This window comes from Prinia subflava, chromosome 6, assembly GCF_021018805.1.
Source record: "Prinia subflava isolate CZ2003 ecotype Zambia chromosome 6, Cam_Psub_1.2, whole genome shotgun sequence".
In the NCBI taxonomy this organism is placed as follows: domain Eukaryota; kingdom Metazoa; phylum Chordata; class Aves; order Passeriformes; family Cisticolidae; genus Prinia; species Prinia subflava.
The window spans coordinates 22,413,382-22,435,185 of record NC_086252.1 but is presented as its reverse complement, the minus strand read 5'-3'; the positions used below and the strand labels follow the sequence as shown (position 1 = coordinate 22,435,185).

At 37.5% G+C, this 21,804-nt stretch overlaps 1 protein-coding gene across 4 annotated transcripts in view; it reads left to right on the top strand.

Annotated features, from left to right (window-relative positions):
- SLC4A10 (solute carrier family 4 member 10) overlaps positions 1–21,804 on the top strand; it is a 152,143-nt gene that overhangs the window by 64,570 nt on the left and 65,769 nt on the right. For all 4 annotated transcript variants that reach the window (XM_063400650.1, XM_063400652.1, XM_063400648.1 and 1 more), the window contains 3 exons: positions 4,126–4,272; positions 14,344–14,482; positions 21,348–21,508. In XM_063400650.1, coding sequence (XP_063256720.1) covers positions 4,126–4,272; positions 14,344–14,482; positions 21,348–21,508 — 447 coding nt within the window. The remainder of the gene's footprint in view (positions 1–4,125; positions 4,273–14,343; positions 14,483–21,347; positions 21,509–21,804) is intronic.

Here is a 21,804-nt window from a genome sequence, read left to right as displayed (position 1 = left end):
GATATGCTGCTAGGAAAGTGAAACATGAACACATGCGTTAGTATTTTCAGTATTAGGATTTAGGAGTAAACAATTTTTTAAAACAGACCCACTGAAAAAATACAGTAATACACAAAGATTATTTACAATGTGAAATCTTATTAAAGAAATGCAATGCACTGAATTGATCTGCTCTGCAATGACCTTTACACAATGCTACACATCCACCAGTAAATTGTATAAAGATTGTTTTTAATAAAAGACTATTCTGAATCAAATTGCACATAGCTGGGGAACAAAACCCAGAATATAAAGTTAGTTAAAATTTATGCATTTATAGCATAGGAAGCTTATAGTTTACCTTCAAAGCATAAAAACACTCCTTCAGTTAAAGTATTTAAGGACTGAGGAAATAATAGCTCTTTTTATAAAGCATTCTTTTTAATTTTTACAGGATTACATTGAATCTAAATTATATTATAAAATATTTAAAAGGGGTCCTGTAAATGATAATTAATTTTGAGACAGATGAAAGTGCATATAGTCATGTGGAAAAATCAGGATCTCCCCTAAACTTTTGAAGAAAAAAGTATTGTGCTGTAAGTGTCTTCAGTTTGTGGAGGTATGAATTCATTGCCCTAGAAAAGACAGATATGAAACATACATTATTAATATCAATACGTCTTGCAGAGACATTTTTCAGAATAAAATCTAAGTAGAAGTGTTGTTTGGGGTTGCTGTGTTTCAAATGAGAAATTATTCCTTACACTTAAATTTATTTTAAGAACCCAATAGCAAATTAATAATCCAAAAAACCAGGCTCAAAATAGCAAGCATTTTCTGCACATCCCTTGAGAATGACAGAAGTAACATTTAGAAATGGTTTTCAGAACCTGGCATTCTGGGTCTTTAAAACCAGAAGCTTATCCTAGCTATATATCTTATTAAATAAATGGAAAGAAAAAGAAATGTGGTGGGATTCCTAAAGCTCTGAAAACACATATCCATTATAACTGATGGTGCTTGATGACTTAGGTACTTCTGGAAATCCCATTACAATTATTTGAGTGATGTGACATTTCAGGGAAAATGGAGATGGAGAGAAAGGATTTGTAAATGTTTCCCTTAATTTACTGAAATTAAGAACTTTCCAATGGAATGCTAAGAGTATGAATTGTTTTGCCCCAGGGCCTCCCATTCCTCCAAAAACAATTTTAACACAGAAAACACACTCATTTGTAGGGAGAGCAATCTGTTATGTTCACCTTTTAAACCATGAGTCAGTTCTGTGTGAGAATGGTTGCTAGGCTGTACCTGATGTCAATGGTTTGTACCCTGATGTAACCTACAGTTTCAGAGGGGATACATGATTTAACTTACAGTTACTATTTCCTATACTTTAGTGTCTTTGCAGCCTTGCCAAAAGAATGAGAAATTATGATCTAATTGGGCCAGGTGCTGTGAAAATGTATGGCAGAGCAGAATTATTTTACAATACTGGAGCAATATTCAGTCATTTTTAGTTGGCATCCTGATGAAGTAAATAATAAAAGACAGAAAAGAGTTCTTTAAGATAAATGAAAGAAATGCCCATATACAATCGGTTATTATCTGTAAGGCTATCCTGGTTAGTGGATATCCTGGTTGATCCTGACTTCACTCTAATAGAGATGCCCTTGCCTTTTAGAAATTTTAGTCAGTTTTTCCTGAGATCTGCCCTGCTCTGACTGTTTTTGACCTTCTAGTCTTGGCAAATTTAGAGAGCTCCCTGGAAACCTTTGTTTAATAATGCCTTGGACAATTTGTACAGCAAAAGGTACATTACATTCTGGGCTCTAGTTCGTAATACCTACCATGAAAAGGTTACTTGAAGTAAGGTAACACAGTAATTGGATTTCTTTTGTATTTCCTCTTTCTTTTTTTTACTGCTTCTATCATTCAGTGTCATTTTGTCAGCAATTTAGCATTCATTACTCTTTTGTTCCCAGATGGTCTCTTTTTTGCTCCACAGTTGTGATCTTTTAATAAACCAGAACTACTTAACTCTCAGATTTTTTGCTTTTTGCTCTATGATTTTTCTGTAGAAAACTATTCCTTGTCCCCTGTCAGTTTCTTTTCCTCTTATTTGTCTGAACCTTGTTACAAGCACCTACCTTCCTCCGTGTGTTTATTGAGATTATGCCTAGGTAGGGCTCTGCTGGTCTCAGTAGGTTTACACAGAAGGAGTAAAATCCATTTTTTCTGATGTCTGTTTCAGTTTCCAGGTTCTTTGGGGTTTTTTCAGTGTGAACTGATTGTGTCTGTATAAGGAAAATTGCAGTGGCATTCAGACAGACACATGAATGTTCTGGCACTGTATCCCAGTGTACTGAATAAAGAACAGTCTGGACTCAAGTACTGGTTTCAGCCCTAGAAATTAATTGAAATGTGAGTCTCAATCAGCATTTCCTGATGCAGGTGCAATCTGATCATTGATGTGGGAGAAAACTAGGAGAAGATTGCTGACATCACAAAGCAGCAGGAATGTACTAAATTACTAAATTAAAAAAGCAATCTATTTGCAGCTCTGGAAATTACTAAAGTCTCGGAAGAGTACATCGTTCCTTTCAAAATGTTGTTTTGCTTTTCTTCTCTCTGAGGAGGGGGACAAGGAAATGCAAAGCACTGCATTACTCATGTGCTTCAGTATCTTTTTAATGAATTCTTACAATTTAATGCTTTTTTCCTTGTGTCATGCACTACTGACTGCAATATATTTGAAATGCATGAAAGGCAGCAGTTCTCTTTAAACCATTTCTTGGGTTAAATGTAGTAAGCAAGAAGAAAGAGGCATTTAATAAATAAATAAATGAATAGATATTTTTCAACTTGTGGATGTTGTTTTATGAAAATCTCCTGACTGTACAAGACTGGTCTCTCAAAAACTGATACCTCTGTTTTCTAGTCTCCTCTACATGGATAAAAGTTAAGGAAGTAACTAGTGTGGTGTCCAGAGTCTTTTCTCCAACTTTTTTAGCTCTGCCTCTGCAGAGAATTCCTGTCCGTGTTGAGTTTCTTTGATGTTTTGTGACACATGCTGCCTTGCTGTGTTTTCTGCCTCCTCGGGAGTCTCCATGGGATTAGGGATCACGTGCTACCTTAGCTTAGTCTTCTTGACCTTTTTCAGATGATTGACACTGCTGAATGATTACAGCAAAGCAGCAATTATCCATGGGCTGTGTTACGTTCATTTCAAGGAGAAAATAATGTGATTTGAGATGAGTAATCTGGGCTGTGTCTTTCTGCTGAGTAAACATAGGAGACCTGCCTGTAGCAAGTCATGACTTTCCCATTTGTTCTGGTTAGTGGTTCTTTCTGCACATTTCTGCTGTGCTCTCCTTCTAAATGCTTTACTGTGCTCTGATCCTGTTAGCCCACATAGCTAAGAGACCTAAATATTTTGGGCTTGATCAGCAACATAAAATTCATCAGGCTTGAAGGCAGCAGGCATGCAATATGTACCTTCTTATGTGTTCAGAAAGAGAAAAAAGAAGAAATGAAAGCACCCTAAGAGACCAGCAATGTATTTATGATGTGAGATTGTGAAGTTGTATAGGGATTTTGTACTCTTGCTTACAAAGTGTTTTATTGTTTTTTTGATTTCTTTCTTTTTTTTTTCTTTTTCTTCTTTGTTTTTTATTCAGTGAATTTCCCACAAGAATTCTGTCAAGGTTTGGCTCATAAATAGGAATGAGTTTGGTAAAGTTCTTGTACACACAAAGCAAACAGCAACTTTACCAAATGTTCAATCCAAAGAGATCCATGTGTCTCTTTATGTTACTGTTTTGGAAGACATTTAACAGAACACCTGTCTGGCTTTAATGAAAGTTCACATACAAAGATGCAAATATGAAGGAAAAAAAATCAATCTGGCACTGCATCATAAGGACTTCAGTACTCAGATGTCTTCCTGTGTCAAGGGGCTGTGTATCTGTGATGCTTAATCATCATTATTCAAATGAATACTGTTATGACTATTAACATTCTAATAATCAGTAATATATAACTTCAAAATGACCATAAGAATGATACCATTAATGCTGTTGAGTTATATTGCTGCTATGCTGCCATAGCCCCTTTCTCAGAGGTGCCTGTTTTTGCCCGTAGGCCATCGAACTTTGTTCATCGGGGTTCACGTGCCACTGGGCGGAAGAAAAAGTCACCGACGCCATCGGCACCGCGGGCATAAACACAGAAAGAGAGACAGAGAGCGGGACTCAGGACTAGAAGATGGGAGAGAATCTCCTCCTTTTGGTAAGACAAATGTTATTTTTGGACAGGTCTTTGAATAATAAGCATCAGTGTGATCATGCATACTCTGTCCTGTTGTCACTTGGACACGATTAGCAGCAGCGTTTTGGAGAATCCAGCAGAGCCTCTGCTGGCGATTCGTTTCTTTGAACAAGTGCACTGGAGGGCAGCAGCCAGCAGCAGTCAGTACATGGGAAAGCTCAGTAGTTTCTAGCACTGAAGGAGCACTGTGGGAGACTGTTCCTAAGTGTTCTCACAGACTGCAGCCACCACTGAGGAGGGCAGTGCTTTCCCAGCTGCCCTCAGGGAAAACTATGGAATATTTGCCCCAGAACATAGAAGAGTTGTGGTCCTTCACAATTAGTTTTGTAATGGTGTTGATGTTACTGAAGCTGCAGTGTTTTATGAGATTCAAACTGTGATCTAGGTTGTGTTTTCTTTGTCCTACCATGACACTGGAAATGTGCCACTGGAACATGAATCTGCTAACTGTGGACTTGAGGAAAAAACAGGGGAAAATACCTTTCAGTAAACAAACCTGATATAAAACTCCTAAAGTTCTCAAAATTTAAAGTTAGAAAACAATACAGAGAGAGAAGAGAAGAGAAGAGAAGAGAAGAGAAGAGGAGAGGAGAGGAGAGGAGAGGAGAGGAGAGGAGAGGAGAGGAGAGGAGAGGAGAGGAGAGGAGAGGAGAGGAGAGGAGAGGAGAGGAGAGGAGAGGAGAGGAGAGGAGAGGAGAGGAGAGGAGAGGAGAGGAGAGGAGAGGAGAGGAGAGGAGAGGAGAGGAGAGGAGAGGAGAGGAGAGGAGAGGAGAGGAGAGGAGAGGAGAGGAGAGGAGAGGAGAGGAGAGGAGAGGAGAGGAGAGGAGAGGAGAGGAGAGGAGAGGAGAGGAGAGGAGAGGAGAGGAGAGGAGAGAGGACAGGAGAAGAGAAGAGAAGAGAAGAGAAGAGAAGAGAAGAGAAGAGAAGAGAAGAGAAGAGAAGAGAAGAGAAGAGAAGAGAAGAGAAGAGAAGAGAAGAGAAGAGAAGAGAAGAGAAGAGAAGAGAAGAGAAGAGAAGAGAAGAGAAGAGAAGAGAAGAGAAGAGAAGAGAAGAGAAGAGAAGAGAAGAGAAGAGAAGAGAAGAGAAGAGAAGAGAAGAGAAGAGAAGAAGGTAGTCATTAATAAATTAGTCAAGCTTTGTCTCAGAACACGAGAATATTATATGCTGTTCAAAAATAAAAAGTGCATGTGATGAAATGTCCAAGACTATGGAAAGTGTTTCAATTACAATGGAGGCAGGTGTAGAAAATTTGCTAGTGTGTTTTTAAATCATTAGGAAAATGTGCCAGTGTAATTTCAGCTTACAGAATAGTAATTATAAAGACTTTCTTTTAGGCAGAAGTTTGTATTATGTGTATGGAAAGCTTTTGAGCAAGTATATTGTAAGTGGTGATGGTTAGAGCTTGAAATTCTCAAATCGTGCACAATGGTTTATTATACTGAGAGTAAAACAAAGTCAAGACTTTTTCAAACTTAGCAGATACAAGTTATGTTTTGAAGACTGAACAGTAAAGAAAAAATTGGCTGTGGTGGTGTCTGGAATGGAATTCAAATGTACAAAGACCCAATACTACACTGAAACCAGTTTCTTGGAAAAAAACAAAGTTCATAAATTATTAAAACAGTTTTCAAAAAGAATATGCATATATACATATGAAGTCAGATTAAAAGAAACAATTGAAAGTTACATTAGCCAAGAAGTGAGATATCTTGAACTATGAAACAGTGTCTTCTGTTGAGTCATCTGGTTTTATTTAGTGCCAGTATGTGACACATTTTGGCTGAGAACTTAGCTCTGTTCTTTCAACTTCTGGAGACCTAGGCTTGTGTCCTCCTTAATGTCAAAAGTAAAAAAAAAAAAGAAACTAACTGGCTGAATCTGTTCTTATTAGTCTTTGACATTTGTGCATACAATGAAATGCAATGTTCAACGTAACTCTGTGTTAGGTAAATCAGCTTATACTCAAAGGATCCCTGAGGGTGAAATACAGTAATTTGAAAAAAAGATAGTTTTGAAGTGTATTTGTAACTTGATGTTCACTGCACTTGTTCTCTGGTTTGCCTCAAGAAATGAGTACAGATCTGCATTTTTAAAGTCACATTTTCACTTTTAAAGGTATTATAGCTACCAATTATCAGGTGTGTGTAAGTGGTGTCACTTGACAGGCAAGTTACAGGCCAGAAACGTGGAAATCTTTTCTGGATTCAGAGTGCTGAAGATATTTTTCAAAGTGCTTCATTGATTACAATTCAAAGAATCCAAAGATAGAACCAGAAATCTGGCAATATCTAGTCTTTTTACCCTGAATAATTTATCTGAATGGTAAATTTTGAGGGTTTTCCCCTTTGTCTATCTGACTCCTGGAAGTTCGGCCAGTGAACCAGATTTTGAGCTTTGACATCCGTGCACCCAGGCTGATATGTGGCATTCTATAGACAAGAGTGAAAGAGATCTGCACAGTGAAGGCAAATTTTAAAATGCCACAGTGATTGTGAGGTTAAGCACATCCAGAGCAGGCAGACAAAAGAATACAGAGATTAATAGTAGTCTATACCCACCTCCTTTATTTACTATGGTTTTTCCTTGCAGGAGTTTCAGAAAGTTTGTTGTGCTGCCTGGGGAGAAAAATTGCCTTTAGAGAGAGTACAAGCACAGTTTTTCTATGCTTTATTTGTACAGAGGGAGCAACCGATACTTCCCACACTAAATCTGAACCTACTAAACCTCAATAAGCTTTTTAGCTCATCTTCTCCTTGACTACAAGTTTCTAACAGTAACCAGAACTGAAGAAAGCTCGAAGGAAGACAAATGCACTTCCTTTTTTTGACACAGAACTCAATGCGAGGGACTGTATTACCTGAGTAGATCCAAACTAGTCCCTTAATTTATGAATCATTCTGATTTAATTGAGCTAGCAGAAATGCTTAGCTTCATCTTTCTATCGACAACTTTTAATGCATTTCTGCCAAATAGTAGAAGGCTGTATGCTTGGGAGCTGTGAGGGAGGAGGGGAAAGAAAAAAACATTTTGATGAGCAGGTGCAAGAAGAAAAGATGGAGAAAATAAGCACTGTGAGACCAACTGATAGAAAACAGTGCTTTGAAGTAAGTCAGAAAAATACATAAGGATTTTTATGATACAAGAGAATAAATTAGCAGTGTTTTGAAGCAGTGAAGTATGAAAGGAGATAAAATAAAAGCAAAAGATCCAACAACTGAATAATAGAGATTCTGGATCAAGTAAAGACCTGAAATACTCAGACACGAAGTGCTCCACACTGCTCAGTTAACCCAGCGCGGGATAAAGCACTATTTTTTGTCTGTAATAATCTGTAACTGTGCAATTAATAACTTTATGTGTTCAGTACCATCATGTGCAGATCTTGCTCTGCCATCACTGCACAGTGCACCTCGTGCTGTGGGGCTGTGCAGGCCCCAGGCTGAGTAGACAGGTGCCACCTGGTTCCTGCCCAGTAAAAAACAATTTCTTAAAGTGTTTTCTGTGTATCAGCATGGGCAGAAAACACCTCTAGTCAGTGTAATGACAATAGTGGGGAGCTTCCTGGTAATTCCTTTGAATCCCATCTCAGAAAGCTGGACCAGCTACTTTCTGGGAAGGTTTCTGTAGAGAATAGATTTTTTAGAACTTTCTGACATCAGCTCATAAGCTTTTTTTTTTTTTTTATCTCCTACTGTCACTTTTCAAAAATAACCCAAGTGTTACAAACCCAGTGTACAAATTCAGAGATAACTCCAGATTAGATTAATTATATGCAGAATATGTACTTAGTGGAATGAAAGAAAGTCCTGTCATTTAGGGGCACAGGTCAGTCACTCCAGTTTGGGTTTTGTTTTCCCTACACCTGATTCTGTCTGCCAGTTGCCTCTTAACGAGATGAGGTTGTAAAGTGTTTCCATTTTGCAATAATGATGTGCCTGTAAATTGCACCATTTGCAGATTACATGGTTTGTACATTGGGAGGCTTTTTTGGGTAGTAAAAATTGTAAGCTAAGTGATTTCAGTGGTCTAAGTTTTCACCATCTGGTCTCTTAAGTTTCTTCTTCTTGAAGAGAAGGAGAAATGCAGTGAATTTATCCACTCTAGTTAAAGATGCAGTAGCGCTATTTGTTTTACTTCAGAGGTTTACTATTCTCAGCTGAAATGCTGCTGTTGTAATTAAGGCCCCAATTTCATTTCTGCCTTAAGCTCCCCTTCTCCACAGTTTTCCTTGTGGGGTAAAGTATAGTGACTGCTTTGTGAATTAGATTAGGGAATTGATGCAAATTAAAACTAATTTGATAAAAAAAAATCTGTTTCTAGCCTGGGGCATCTCCTTGGTGCTGCTTGTGAGGGCAGTGGGTGCCAGCCCCCGTGAGCTGCGGGGCCATCGGTGCCGCGGTGGCTCTGAGAGCCTGGGGCACATTTCCCTTTGGCTGCCGGGGTGCATATGGATTTTAGCAGCAGTTTTCTGTGGCTTTTTTGATGTCTGTTGTTTGCCTTTGAAACAGCTCTTTGGTACTCATGAGTTAAGGATCTTTAAGGAGCTGTTTTAAGGTGGTGGGATAGGAGGACTCTGGCTCTGACCAGGGTGTCTGTAAGGCCGGGTTGTGCTGAGGGTTAAAGTGAACACAGCTGTGAGAGCTGGGGTTTGACTGCAGCCTCGTGTGTCCTGCATGACTGGACACTGGTGAAGGTTGTGGATGGTTTGGTTTGTTCTTTTGAGAAATCTGGATTTACTAATCCCTAGTTCTAAAGAGGCTTAAATTTGTAATTCATGATGTTGGATGTGGCAAGGCAGCAGAGCAGCCCTGGAGGTGAGCCTGGCACAGGACTGCACACACGGCTCAGGAAGGGCTCCCTGAAGGCAATGCAGGCAAAAAAAGTGAACTGCAAGGTGGTGCTTCTCTTGGTTAGTAGAAGGTAAATTGAAAAGACTCAGCTGGATATATCTGGTACCTAATCTCAAGTGCTGAAGGGTCATTACTGGGGTAAATATAATTATTTGTAAAGAGTATGGCTGTTAAGAGAATTCACTTACTCTTAACTATAGGCTTGTGTGATGAAGGATGAACTCAGAAATTGGAATCTCTGGGCAGCTGTGGAACAGATTGCTGAAAATCTGGATTAAAATAATGTCTCGTAACTGCAGTTTTAAGAATCTAGCAAAAAGAAGAGAATTAAAGCTTATAAATTGTCCACGTTGTCAGATTCAAAAGATGTGATTATTTGTAATAGCCCTGGGTTAATGGAAATAATTAATGACAAGAAAATGCAGCGATAGTTTCCTGAAGCAGATTGTACCTGAAGAGATAAAGTGCCAGAGAATAATCAAGGGGATACTTTCTCCCAACGCAACCTGTGATTTCTGAGGTCTGTGAAGAGATTTTTAGAAGTGTACTGTAAGGCAGTTTGCTATTTTATGTAAGCTTTAGTAAAGCAAATTTAGTTTTAACTTCTATTGAGTTTTCTAATGATAAAAAAAGAAATTATGATCCTTTCCTCTACTGATTGCTGAGGGCAGGTTCCAATCTCCAAAGGAGGGGTATAGGGGAAGGTCCTCATCCACTACTTCTGTGGTGAGTGCAAGCAAAGGGGTGATGAATGTTGGTGTCTCAAATGATCCTTTCTTTTCTCTGCTCCTGTGAATTTTCCATACCATTCCCCCTTGGCTTGTAAGGGCTTGTTATCTGCCAACTGTGTTACACCTGTCAGCTTCCTTCCTGTTACACATGTCTGCAGTTTGTCCTGTGCAGTGAGTGATTAAAAAAAAAAAAAAAGGTAGTTCACATATTTAATATTATATTAATGTGAATGTACAAGAGCACAAGGCATGGATTAAATCTTGTATATGTTGAATTCTATCTTATGTGAATTTCTGTAATGAAAATTTTATTTTAATAGTTAGCATGTTTTCTAATGTGGAAAAAGTAATCTCTTACTCCTTCATCTGCTGACCCCAGTAAGAAGTGTTTGCTTTTTAATTGTACCTTAAATGCAGGCTGAGAAATACAGAAACCTGTCCGGACCAGTGAGCTAAGGCAGTGTTACTAGAAATATATTTTTGCCCTAATTTTGCGTTTTCTAGAGTTCATCAAGAGCAGAGGACAGAATTTGGTTACATTTTATACATCTCTACTAGAAGCTATGTTTCTGCTTGTGCTCTCACCTGGTGGACAGTGTGCAGTTCTGCCTGATGGCAGGGCAGTGTGTCCCAGGAGAAAGCCTGCCACTCGCTGAGGAGGAGATGTGGATTCCTCTGACTGGTGCAGTGGAACTGAATGCTGGGCTCAATTCATGTGGAGGGACTGAGTGTGATCCTCCCTTGTTACCCCAGACCAAGTCTGGATTTTACCTTGTTCTCTTACGCAAAAGAGAGCAGCCCTGACCCAGAATTGTGATTGCACTTGGAGATGTTTTAAATGGGGGAAATGGAAGTTATGATTCCTTTCTCCTTGTGTTTTGCAAGGTGGAATGGTGTTGTGGGACACTGCTTGCCACTACCTGCACTCAGCACTGTTCCAGGGAGCAGCTCTTGGAGTTTGCCTCTGGGAATTAGGTGATCAGAAATTCTGGCTTTCAGATCTGCTGTTTTGGTATGTCTGTGCCACACCTTGCATTTGTTTTAGGGGTGTTGATGACTTTAAAGGTGTTATAATATAGATCAATGTGTCAGGGTCACTCCCTTTCTGCAGCACTGAGTCCCACTTTGGATTTGTGTCTCCAACAATAGCCTAACCACCAGGTCTTAATTTTTACCCTTTTATTACACCAGTGGAATTAGCCAAATTTTTAAATGTGGAATACTCAGAATTTGCATGCATGCAATGAATTTGAGGTATTGGAGGTAGTTTGGATGCAAGTGCTGCATGTATGAAATGAGCACAAGCCCAGAGAAACCCAGGGATAAAACAGAGGGGCAGGTGGAGCCACAGCAATCACAAATCTGCTGCAGTTTTCCTGAGACTCATTAGCCAAGGAGTGCTTGCTGATGGTACCCCGGATCCTGTTGTGTACCAGGCTTTCTACCCAGTTCCAGCTGGTTGTGGAGGATTTCCTGAACTGGTGATGAACTAGTTACTTGGGAGACTCAGCAGCTGCTCTCTGAAATTTTAAATTCATGTTGCTTCTGATAACTCTGATATAAAACAACTACAGTGATAGAAATACTGTTGTAACAGGTTAGTCTCAGTCATTAATTTTTTGAAAGAGTAATCTAGATTGTTTTCATTACTTTTTAGAAATAGCAATAATAGTATGAAGGATTTTTTTTATGTTGGCTGTGCTACTGGAAGTAGGGATAGACAAAAATAATATTCAAGCCAATTTCTGTTTGCGTAGACTTCAGAAAACATTGTGTCCTAGTTTGCAAATATTATGCTTCTGCACTGAGGATTAAGTTATCACAGTTTGACAGTCAGCAATTGAAGTATTCTTCCATACTGATTTTGAATCACATATTACTAATTTTCTATATAACATATTACAGACATATTTGGTATTTATTACTCCTATGAATATGAGCCAAATCTATCTGGCATTGCTCATGAATAGTCCTGTTAATTCAGTCTTTTAAGTGGAACCAACAGATCTGTTGTTTTTATTATATCTGTTGTTTTCATTTTCCTATTGTTTACATCTTTTAGGGTTTTGTCCTTGAACTAAAATTGTTGTACCATAAAGCAAATGATAACTTTTTTTCTCAGTTTGCAGCTCATTGTCTGAAAATGAAGCTGTGACTTGCTTCATTTGCAGCAAGTTTCAAATACCAATATAAATCACAGCAGTAAGGAAAGACAGAAGCTAGCAGCTTTTTTTATTGCTTTGTTAACAAGGAAGATGATGATTTAGTGCCTATTTCGTCATTTCTATAAATGTGGTGCTTAGGGGTGTGGTTTGGTGTGGTCTTGGCAGTGTTTGGTTAGCGGGTGACCTGGTGATGTTAGATAACTTCTCAACCTAGAAGATTCTGATTCACTGCTGTCACTCAAGCAGGTTGTTACACAGAAGACCCAGTAAGTGCAAATTACTGCAGTGAGGTGATTCCTTGTTACTACTCACCTGACTTCAAGACATTTCTGATCCTCTGCTTTTCTTCCCACGCTGAAAACATGTATCTGCAGGAGGATCATAGCTGTCACAAAGCTGCAGCTCTGCTGTGTGGCACTGCTCATTTATTACTTAACAGTAGCAGTTGCTGTAAATCAGTTCTAGTGCTGATTTTATCAAGAGTACAGGATGTTCCGGGCAATGCTTATTCTCAGATTCTAGCTGCAGTCCAGCAGCTACTCTCTTCCAGAGTAGCTTGTTTTCCATGTTCTGTTAGTATTCATATGCACTAATCCTTTGTAAGTTCATATCTCACTGAATTTTGTCCTTCTGGAAATTAGTCTTAAGAAGTTGAACATTTCTTAACTAAAACGTACTTTCTAGTGTCAGATTAAAAAATATAGTAGAATGGTTTTAAAGAAAAAAGAGGACTGAGCAGTGAGGGAGAAGAGAAAAAAAAGAGAGGATAAAGTGGAGGAGTTATTCTGGTGGAGAGGAGGTCTTGCTGTTCTTCAGTAATTTTTTCACCAAAGTAATTCCTGTAGCTGTACCCCTGCAGTTCCATCCTCAGGTGCTTTGTCATACCTGAGCCCATATCTTTCTTCCTTCTCTCTTATATTTCTCCTTGGGTTTAATTTCCTTGTTTTGTGAAGGAGCAAATAGGCTTTACTGTACTATGTCTTTACACTCTGCTTAAGCAAATGGACCTCAGGTGAAAAACATCATGTATTGTTTGTGTTTAGTACTTCTATCAGAAAGGTATCTCTGTTAATGAATTTAATTTTCTGTGTCAGTGGCCCATTTCATTTGTTTGGATCAGAGCTGTGTTTTCTCTTTAATTAGCATTCAATGGGTGCTATCATCTCATTTTTTTCCAAAATTCAAAGAGCTTGAGGACTCTGTGCAGTGATGCTCTTTGCTGTTAGAATACCGTAGCTTATCTTACAAATATGTTCTAGAGCTGAACTTCATTTAGACAATGTTCAAGCAATCAGTCAGCTGTTCTGCTGGATAATCAGTTTTTCAGTTGACTGGCAGCCTGGCCTCTCTCAGCTCTCACAAAGGACTTTTGGTTCCTTTCAGAAATCTAAAATACATTAGCACAAAAAGCAGCTATGTATTGCTAGAGAGACTGCATTTCATCAGAGATTGTTCATTTGAAATTTTCATTTAAATAAGCAAGTAGGATATAGGATTTTTTTAATATAACACTTGAACTATGAACATCAAATATACATATTCTTTAAGATGCTCTGTGAATTCTGTGAATTTTTTGAGTGAAAAAATAATAGTATGTCTTCAAAAATATATTTAGCTGTCTGTGCTGAAACGTTATGAAGAAAATTAATCAGTAACAGTATTGAAAGGGAAGACAGAGACAGGAAAAATAAAATGAGGAAGCTGGGGCAGATTAAGGAGTTGTGTATCTCAAGCAGCCTAACCAAGTAGAAGAGTTAACAAAGGGCCAAGGGCCAAGTCTGCAATTGTATGTTCACATTAGGCAGGTTTCATTTGGTTTCTTTCTCCTGCAGCAAAGATTTCACATTTATTATTCTAGATTTGTGACCTGAGATAGATCTGCAAATGTAGACTTATGAAGAGACAAAGTAGTTCTTCCTAACACTGCAATAAAAGACTTTTATCAGCTTTATTCAGCTTTATCTATCCTGCTTTCTGTGTGTCTTTTTTTTTCTTTTTCTGGGTGATACCATTCCAGCTCCCAATAGAGCCTCTTTCTATACATCAGGTTATATCTTTGGAGGAGTTTTTTAAAAAGTGGGCTTGACAACTGCCATAAATGAAGAGATCTATGAGTGTGTTTGTGTGTAAATGAATGTTCTGACAGCAGAACTGTAATTTTTTTGGTGGTAGGAAGTGATATGCATGAAAACATTTGGATAATCTCATAAAAATTTTCATAAAAGTTTTCTCAGGGCAAAAAAAAAAAAGGTGTTTTGAACTTGATATTTTAATTTTTTTCTCCAGATACCCCATCACAAAGGGTGCAGTTTATTCTTGGAACAGAAGATGATGATGAGGAACACATTCCTCATGATCTCTTTACCGAGCTTGATGAAATCTGTTGGCGTGAAGGAGAGGATGCAGAGTGGAGGGAGACAGCAAGGTGAGTGTTTTCCTAACTTAAAAATTATCTCTAGGTATTGGTTGCTGGTGTGTTGAGGAATGATTTCAAAGCTGGAGCAAGCTCAGGGACAGATTTTGGATATAAAGCTTAAATAAAACCATAATTTTAATGCTTAGTCTGCCAGTATTACATCAGCATTCATCGTTTCCCAGAGCCAAATGTTTTCATCTGGATTTATGAATATAGGTCAGAGTGAATACCAATGGAAAAAAATAATGTAAATATATGCTATATATGAATTTAAAATCATTGGGTCAATTAATATTTTATCTTCTAATTTAAAGAATCTTTCAAACTTCATATTTTGCCTGAATCCTCAAGAAACTGATAAGGGGACCATTATAAAAAGATTAAAGCAAGGCATAAGATTGCTTTTGGAGCAATGGAACTTTTACATATTCTAAGTCTCCATGAGCAGTTTATTTTGAGAATGAGTATTCAGTGTTGGATTATTTTATTTCTGCAAAATTAGTGGCAAAGACTTTTAGATTGCATTTCTGCTGTGAAAAAAAATAATACTGGTACAGAACTTTTCTTAGAATTGTATATTTTTTTCCTTGAGCATTTAAATGGGAGATGATTTGATTAGTTTCATTAAGAATTTACATTTTACAGCAATCTTTGCTTTATTTTTCATCTTGAAACCTTAGTTCTTCCTCTCTTGCTCTGCCAGTTGTTGACAGTTTTCCTCAATGATGCCCAAAAGTCTGTGTAATATGTATTTGGTAGAATATAAATTGCAAAATTTCTGGAAGGATTTTTTGGGCAAAAGTGTATGTGGGCTGACGTGAACATGGCTGCTAGTTTTCTTTCTAATTATACTGCAAATTTCTGCTTTCCCAGAGGGCCAAAACATTTTCTATGACCTTTCCTTCCATTATCTGTTCATAGGCAGATGCTAAATATAGACTTTTATGTGTAGAAAATTCTCATATGGGGATTGTGCTCCAAAAGACATGCAGTAGTGTTCCTAAATAATCTTATTAATATTCAGAGAGAGAAAATCTAATCAAGGTAATCATCTGCAATGTTCTCATACTGATTAGGAATACATAGAACCTCTCTAGGAGGGGTGTCAACTTCTGTTGAAATTAAAAAGTAAAAAACACTCTGTGTGTTATGTTATTTTAAGCAGGGAAATAACTTCTTTAGATTAACTTAAAAAAAAATCCCTTTGCAAGTTATCAAAGAATTGTGTTTCTGAAAATTATAACAATTTCTATTAGCAAGTGGTTCTGATGAAGTTAGAATTCAAAAGTAGTAGGTGAAATAAATTACTGTTTCGGTTGATCTGTCTATTTGTACAACCTTCTCAATTGTTCTTTGTGAAATGAAGAATTAAAAGTGTTTAGTAGAGTCAGGATGAGATGGTTGAAAAAGGACAGGAGAAAAACAGCCAAGAAAATGACATTTTTGGAGCTCAGAAAATACAAGAGTGACATAATAACTAACAGTAAAATTTTCTTTAGCAGTACGATGTAAATGAAGGAAGAGTGGGGCTGCTGTGTGGAAAGAACTGGTCAAGATAAATAGTCTTTTTCATTTTGGATCCCAATATTTTGGACTGCATTTGACATGCAGTGACTGTTAGAGAAGGCAGAGATGGCAAGGAAATTACCAAATTCAAAAGGAAGATAAGACTCAAAGTGCTTTTCTGTGCAAATAAGAGGGTGCAATAATTTCCCTCCCAGAAAGGTGAAAGAACATGTATTTAGTGGGTAGGGTAATTCCTGTCTTTCTGTGAGTCTGTCAGGTGTGCTGTACTAATCCAAACACAGCAATACTGTTAAAGAAAGCATAAAAATGGTTGGGGCAAACAGAGCCCAATTTGAGAGCCATACAATGCTTGAAGGAAAGAAAAATTATAGACTTGGAGATAAGTGGAAAATTGGATAAAATGCAATGCAGTGGTATATCATGTCAGACTAAGTTAATAATGCTCTTTAATCAGATAATTGATTTTTGTTTTTCTAACAAAGGAAAAACAGTGGATCTAAATTTTTTTTAAGTAAAGCATTAGATATGGTACAGCATTGGGAATGTATTACTTAAACTGCATTCTAGTGTAAAAATTCTATTAGCAGGTCAGGAAATATTTGGAGAGATGCAGCAGGTAATGCTGAGAAATTGTACTATTATTGTGAAAGGTAGTGACAGCTAACTTCTGAAGAATTAGGCTTAGTAAATAGCCTAAATTAATTAATGAATAAAAGATAAGATTATAATAAGGAAACCTGCTGCTAATAAGAAATTAGGAGGGATTACTCCTCCAGATTATCATACACAAAAGAACCACATGGCTTTGAGTACACTAATAGAAATGGGATGGTGTTTAATATACAAGGTCATGTGCTTAGACACTAATACTAATACTACTACTAATAATATATAATAATAATACTAATTATTGATTTGACTAAAAGCTTGGTATGGAGAAGATACAAATTGTTGCTATTCCAGGTTTATTATATGTTTTTCATCTGTGTGCAAAATGTCACTTGGAAACATTTGTAAATCTTACTGTTTGGCTTTGGATGTAGTTCCAGGAAGAGATTAATTAAATCTAATGAGAGTGATAGCACTAAGTGGTTATGTACTCATTTCACCAAGCTCTGCACTTGGTGCACCTGGACTGAAGCGTTGGGTTGACTCTGATGAAGCCCATCTGTACCTTGGTATTTTCAGTTTGATTGAAAGTGCACTGGACTCTTCTGTTCCAGGATCTAATTTCAACTGTCCCATCCATGGAATTAGTTAGAGAGCAGAATGGAATGAATAGACTGCTTATGCTGGTATAGGGATAGAATTAATTATTTTTCTCCATCAATTGATTTCAAGCCAAGAAGTAATACATACCTTTTAAAATCAGTAGTCCTTCTTACAATACTTTTTGTATGTGGCCCAGCTGTACAGTTGTGCATTCTCTATGAAGATGATGTATAGTTTCTATTCTGAAAAAAATATTTCTGATAAGTTTGTGGAGAAACATGCTCAAGTGTAACAGTTGGATTTATTTTATACACCCAATAGTGTGGCTGCCAGTAGCAGCAGTTGGGAAAGCAGTTCATGTGTCATGGCTAGAAGGTAGTGCCTGATTTGTAGCAAGACATCCCAGATGTTTGGGACTCAATTATCTGCTAGTATCAACCAAAAATATCTGGAGAATATAACTATCTTTGTGGAGCAGAAAAAATTATGTAGTAAGGAGGAAAATAGAAAGAACCTTGGAACCAGGAGGAAAGTGCTTAAGGTTAAATGTTAATGCACAATTAGGAAAATAAGCCTGTGTCCATAGTTTAGAAAGTAAATTGTTAATAGTGACTAGAAAATGGGTGGATTAGGGAAGGTTATGAAGTGTAATGCATTTTCCCTGGATCAAAGCTTTCTTCCAAAGAAACTAGGTCACAAGAAACATTGGTTTCTCACTCCTGCTTTGTTCCTGACATGCTTGTGTTCTTTGGTTTGTTTTCAAATTGGTGTGGGCAGGCACAAGCTCATGTGGAGATTTATACAAATAGAGAGATTACACTAAAACCATCGACTGTTGAGCAGGTTGCGAGTACATATTCCATCTCTCTGCTGCAGACACACCACACTACAAAACAGGTGAAGTCCAAATCACCCACTTCATATTGTGCAGAAGATGTAACTGTGTCTGACATGAAGCTTGTGCACTGTTATTGATGAGAAAGTGATGAAGATGGTTTTAGAAGCTAGGACATTTACAGAAGGTGTATGTGCACACAGTAGCCCAAGTAATAATTTTCCTATAGTAACACACCTTCCTGAAACTCTTCTTGGCATATTTTTTTCTAGCAAGCATTCTATCAGAGGAACTAAACTGTGGGATTGATAGGCCTGTGCCAGTCTTTACCAGTAAAAGGAAGCTGTAAGAATGAAAGCGCTCTTCTATGCAATCAGACATAACTAATTGTGTTCCAGATATGTTCCAGTAAAATGAGATGGATGTGACATGAGCTCAGTGGAGGTCGATGGTATTTCCCAAGAAATTATGAAAGGCTTTTATCTGTCAGTCATACCAATTTAAGGGGTTAAAGTGCAAAAGTAAATATATTTAAATTTGTCTTTGAGAAACTAAAAGGGGTACGAAATTGGCAAACTGGGATCTCTGCCTGGATTTGGATTTCAAAGCCATTTCTGTCATGGAGTCTTGCACATGAATTCAGAGGATTGATCAAATAGTATTTTGATTTTTAAAACCACTGAACACTTAGAATTGAAAGACTGCATAAGATTAGAGTTGTTTCGTGTTTTCTGCTGCTGTTTCTTATTTGATATGTTAAATAAGGATTATCTGACATAACAGGAATAGTTCTGAAAAGAGAAAAGGTGATAAACAGTAACATGATGTTCCCTTGATGAATTTAGTAAACTTATGATATGCTTATTAAAATCAAAATAGAAATTTATTCCAAATGCAGAAAGTTCTCAGCTGGATATGATTTAATTCCCTGTCATGGCCTGTTGGCTCATTGAGTAACAAAGTATGAACATGTGTATAAACACCTAAGAATCAGCAACAGTAGGAAATGAGGTGCAACCCCACAATATATACAATTATACTGTTCATGCAAACCCAGGTGATTATGATGGCAAGCATAATTATTTGAGCAGGAGCAATAGTCTCCTATGGATTTTTGGGCACCAATGTAAGCTTTAATATCTGACACTATAACTCTAATCAAGGCTGTTTTCATGACTTAGACTTCTCTGTGTCCCTCGTTACAAGCTCTGATAATAAGCCTGCCTCTGCCCAGTAACCTGTCTTAGACTTTTAAGAACATGCTTGTCTTTTATTGCTCTTTAAAATCTGTTTACAACTGGCCAGTAGATTTAAATTAGGTAATATCAAGGACAGACTGCTGCAGCATAATCAGATAAGCAATGTTGAAGACTGACTTAGATGAACAGAAGGAAATGACAGTATGAGGTTTCTGATGATATTTTGTAAGACTCTATGCTGGGATCATTGGTTTAAGAATATATGGACATGACTGCTAATGTTTTTTTCTGAATCAGCATAAAAGATATAACAATCTAAGCATGGTATAATAACAGAAATAATAAGATATAATAACACTAATAATAATACATAATAACAGAAATAATTAAGAATACTTAAGCTTAAAGATCTTATAAATCTCCTAAAGAGATTAGAAACATGCACAAAAATAGAAGTATGAGAAGAGAAAAATGTAGATATTTTGCAGAATCTTGTGCAACAATGGTTTAAACAGGACAATAAATGCACCATATTTATGATGCTATGGATACAAACAGGTATTGCACATTTTTCAGCTTGGAAACAACAGTGCCATGAGTAAGACAGGAGCAGGCTTTTCTTAGGGAGTTCAGTGTAACTGCAGAGTGAAAAAAAATTAAGAACTGTTTTTCCTTATCACATGTTTCTTGATAATTTCCTGAGTTGTTGTAGGCTCCCCTTTAAAAGTATTGCTTTGAATTTGGTGGAGAGGAGTGTGTTAAATTGTGTTTGATGTCTGTTTGGACATGGTTTTGAAAATTTATTTGGAAAATCTCATTTGCATATGCAAATTCAATTTCATGGTTCGGCTCTGCAGAAGAAAATTTTTGTGCTGTGTCCTTGCTGCTTCTCTGGAGGAATGTAAAAGTGAAGGGAATGGGCTGGGAAGAGAAAAGAGAATGCAACAAAGGGAGTGAGAACAGGTCTGATGAAGAGGAAAGAGTTCTCCTGGGCAGAGGTGAAGTACAGAAACTGGCCAGTTTCCTCACAGAGGAAATGGAGGAAAATGTTCAGATACAGAGAGGAGAAGAGGGCTGGACATAGGAGACTGGAGGTTTTGGAGGACCCAAGGAGTTGAGGCAAATTGTCTCTATAAATAGTGAGAGAAGGCAGCTGGGACAGTTCCAAGAAATGGAATACATCAGGAAGGAGGCAGATATGCTACTGATGAGTGGGTCAGTGAAGTGGATGGCAGCAAAAGGGGAAGAACTTGGTACACAAGGACTGAAAGGAAGAAAGTATCTAAAATGTGGGTACGATTGCATATTTTACAAGTAGGAGCAGAGCTAGACAGGTAGTTCAGGAACAGAAGAGGGACAGCTGTGCTAGCTGCATTGCTGGGCTGTAGGCTTGGTAAAACTGGAAATTCCTCAGTTTTAGAGGTCATAAGGCTTTACATTTCGCTGCTGTCTGGAAATGTGTGGAGATGCTGTCCAGGTGTGAGGCTCTGCTTGACTCCCCTTGCTGCCGTGCCTGTATAAACAGCTGAGTGCTGCTGAGTCAAGCGGTACAGGCGTGCGCTGTGGCTGCAGCTGGTCAAACCTGGCCAAGCTGCTGGCTTGCAGCAACATCGCTGTGTGACTTCTCAGATTTTTGTTTGTTCATTTAATATCCGTTTAACATTTTAAGTATGATATTTATCAGTAGAGAATTCAGTCTCAAGCAAGGTCAACAAAAGAATTGATCTTTTCATGCCGGTTTCATATACGCTTTCACTTTACTGAAGTTTCTCCAGACTTGTTTTCGTACAACTTAATATTCTATGACAGAAATATCATTGTATGCCAAAGAATTAGTCGAAGTTCTTGTAGAGTACAAAGATAATTCCTTAATATATTTCTCTCTTCATCTCTGTGGACAGAACTTATCCTCAAAAATGGTATAATACAGCATTACATGGAAAGAACTAGGCAAAGGAATTTCTCATATTTTCTAAAAAGGAAGAATAAAGTGAAATCTAAAGACATGCTTAACATCTTTGTATGTACTTTGAGCATCCATAAAAGTAATTAATTTTTCATTTCCTATGCAAAATGGATATAAAATTGATTGTTTATATAGGTGGTTGAAGTTTGAAGAAGATGTAGAGGATGGTGGAGAGAGATGGAGTAAACCCTACGTTGCCACACTGTCACTTCATAGCTTGTTTGAGCTCAGGAGCTGCATCCTGAATGGCACAGTTCTTTTGGACATGAGAGCTAACTCCATAGAAGAAATTGCAGGTATGTATTGATGTTTCATTTATTGGTTATGAAAATTATTTAATAAAAACTAAATGATTACCAAGAAAGTTATTGCATAATAATCAGTTCCATTTAGAAGTGCCTAAGAAATGTTTTTCTCAATGTACTCGAAAAAAACCTCATGTCTGGCACAGTTAGTAAATATTCTATTTATATTTTCTTTGTGGAATCTGCTGCTTTAAGAATCAATTTTTGAATAAATTAGAAAATTAAAATGGAGGGAAGAGGACAGTTTGGTTAGATTTAATTAGAGCTGGCATGTTCTCTGCTCCTGC